This window comes from Drosophila eugracilis, unplaced genomic scaffold (genome assembly GCF_018153835.1).
Source record: "Drosophila eugracilis isolate 14026-0451.02 unplaced genomic scaffold, ASM1815383v1 contig_2155, whole genome shotgun sequence".
In the NCBI taxonomy this organism is placed as follows: domain Eukaryota; kingdom Metazoa; phylum Arthropoda; class Insecta; order Diptera; family Drosophilidae; genus Drosophila; species Drosophila eugracilis.
Genome location: NW_024573039.1, coordinates 927,857 through 929,760, shown reverse-complemented (window position 1 = coordinate 929,760; position 1,904 = coordinate 927,857). Strand labels below are relative to the sequence as shown.

Here is a 1,904-nt window from a genome sequence, read left to right as displayed (position 1 = left end):
TCAAAAATGCTTCCTTTTTGGCTTACTAATTTCACTTTTCTAAATATAAAAACAACACTTTAACCCCCGCACAAGTAAGGGATATCAAAACAAAAACAAACTCCCCGAGAGAAGGGGCTATGATATAAAGATTCAATAGAAAGGCTTCGATAGGTAAAAAAATGTACAATTTTTATGGGCCCGCAAGGGTCACATTAACAGCCATGTTAAGCAACACGCAAAACAAGGGGGATAAGGGCAATGGTAAAAGAGGGGTTGGGTGGCTTTTGGATTGATTTCGACTTGGCTTGGGCTTTTGCCTTCTTGGCCAGAGAAAGGGGTTGGTAGGTTGGTTGGAAAATCCTTTTTCGCACGGCTTGACTTCGGTTGGCAATGCGGCCCTCGACTGGCATTTTAATAGACTGTTGACTATTCGCGCTGTTTACCGAGTGTCTGGTTCAGGGAAAACCCCTTTAACTACGACTACTGATGCTCTAACTTTAACTATTTAAAGTTATTTTTATAACATATTTCTATAAAAGTTGCATTTAATGTTATATAAATGAAAGTTAATGGCCAAAATAGCTTTTTTGGTGTGTTGAATATGGAATTTGAAATACTTAAACTTTACACAAAAATTTAACATTTCGTTTTAGCAGAGCACAAATCATGATGCAGTTAAGTCTGCTTTTTGTTCTCTCTAAGTTGGGTGGTGATTTCTTACTTCATTCTTCCTTTCAGCGCAACCTTGCCATCGCCAGGAAGATCATCTATGGCCGCTGGCTCTTCCATAATGATTAAAGTTTCTCGAGATGGCCCATCTCCGGCAGCAGCAGGATCAGCAGAAGCATTCCCCATCTTCTTACTAGCCTTGCCTGTACTCCACCAGAAACCATCTTGATACTTCATCTCCTTGGCCTTCTGAACCAAGTCAAGACATTTGTCTTTGGCCCCATCGGCCAGATCTTCCGAATAGTTGGGTATATTCCGGATAATATGGAAGGTACCCTTGATCCCCTGGTTATAGTATTCCCTGGCCAGTTCACCCATGCTCATATCCATCTGCTCGTTGGGCAAGACACGTCGCAAGAGTACGGTCAATGGATTGAGACCCTGCTGAAGCAGACGATCCGTTTCCTCTGTCTTGCCCCAAACTCCAACGCGATTGGTCAGGTAGATCGTCATTGATACGGCCACCGTTCTTACCACCAAAGTGGTGAGCATTATTCTTGCTTATTAATTTAAGATTAGAAGTTATAAAAAAAAAAAGGAAAAACGCAAAATTGCGATTGGTCAGGGAAATCTATTTGAATTTTTTGTTATTGTTAAAAAGTAAAACGAAAAATCAGGAAAATGAATGCTCGATTTTTGTGCTCACACTAAACACACACCACGTACTGCTAGGCTTTTTCAAGTTGCTTAAATGAAATCAAATTCTAGACTTACTTTGATGGCAAGATATAGAATTAGATTCTAGCTGAGTGGAAAAGCAAAGTTCTGTCTAAAAATCAAGGCTTGGAAAATGTAAAACTAAGAAAAGGCTTCATTTTATGGGACTTTAAGGCAGCTTTCCCTTTGCCCCACCCTCCAGCCATTTTCCCAGCTTCCATCTAGCTAAGTTCTTAGGTAAGTTTGTTCCTTGCATCCCTTCATCAACGGCGTGATATCCTTTTTTTGAGGGCTATAAAAAACCAACACACTATCAGCCAGCGCTGGAAACCCAAAACAAGTGAGTAAAAATCTAATCCATTACTCAAACCAGCAAACTGAAAAAGTAATGGTATTGCCCGGAAGGAGAAGGGGGAGGAGGAGGAGGAGGAGGTGGTCGGGGAGGGGAAGGAGAAGGATGAGGAGAAGGCATTGAGTCCTGAAAGCCGAGGCTATGGCGTTGAGGTTTCGATGGTGTAAATCTTTTGTAACATTTC

General features: G+C 41.3%; 1 protein-coding gene across 1 annotated transcript; it reads right to left on the bottom strand.

The window, feature by feature from the left end:
• Positions 1–513: 513 nt before the first annotated feature.
• On the bottom strand, positions 514–1,702 carry LOC108110135 (MICOS complex subunit MIC13 homolog QIL1). The gene has a single exon (XM_017219045.1). It carries the CDS (start codon positions 1,201–1,203, stop codon positions 700–702), a length of 504 nt encoding a protein of 167 aa, XP_017074534.1. The 5' UTR covers positions 1,204–1,702; the 3' UTR covers positions 514–699.
• Positions 1,703–1,904: the final 202 nt, after the last annotated feature.

Excerpts from the sequence above, each read along its gene's own strand:
- LOC108110135 (XM_017219045.1), bottom strand. The coding sequence starts at position 1,203 with ATGCTCACCACTTTGGTGGTAAGAACGGTGGCCGTATCAATGACGATC.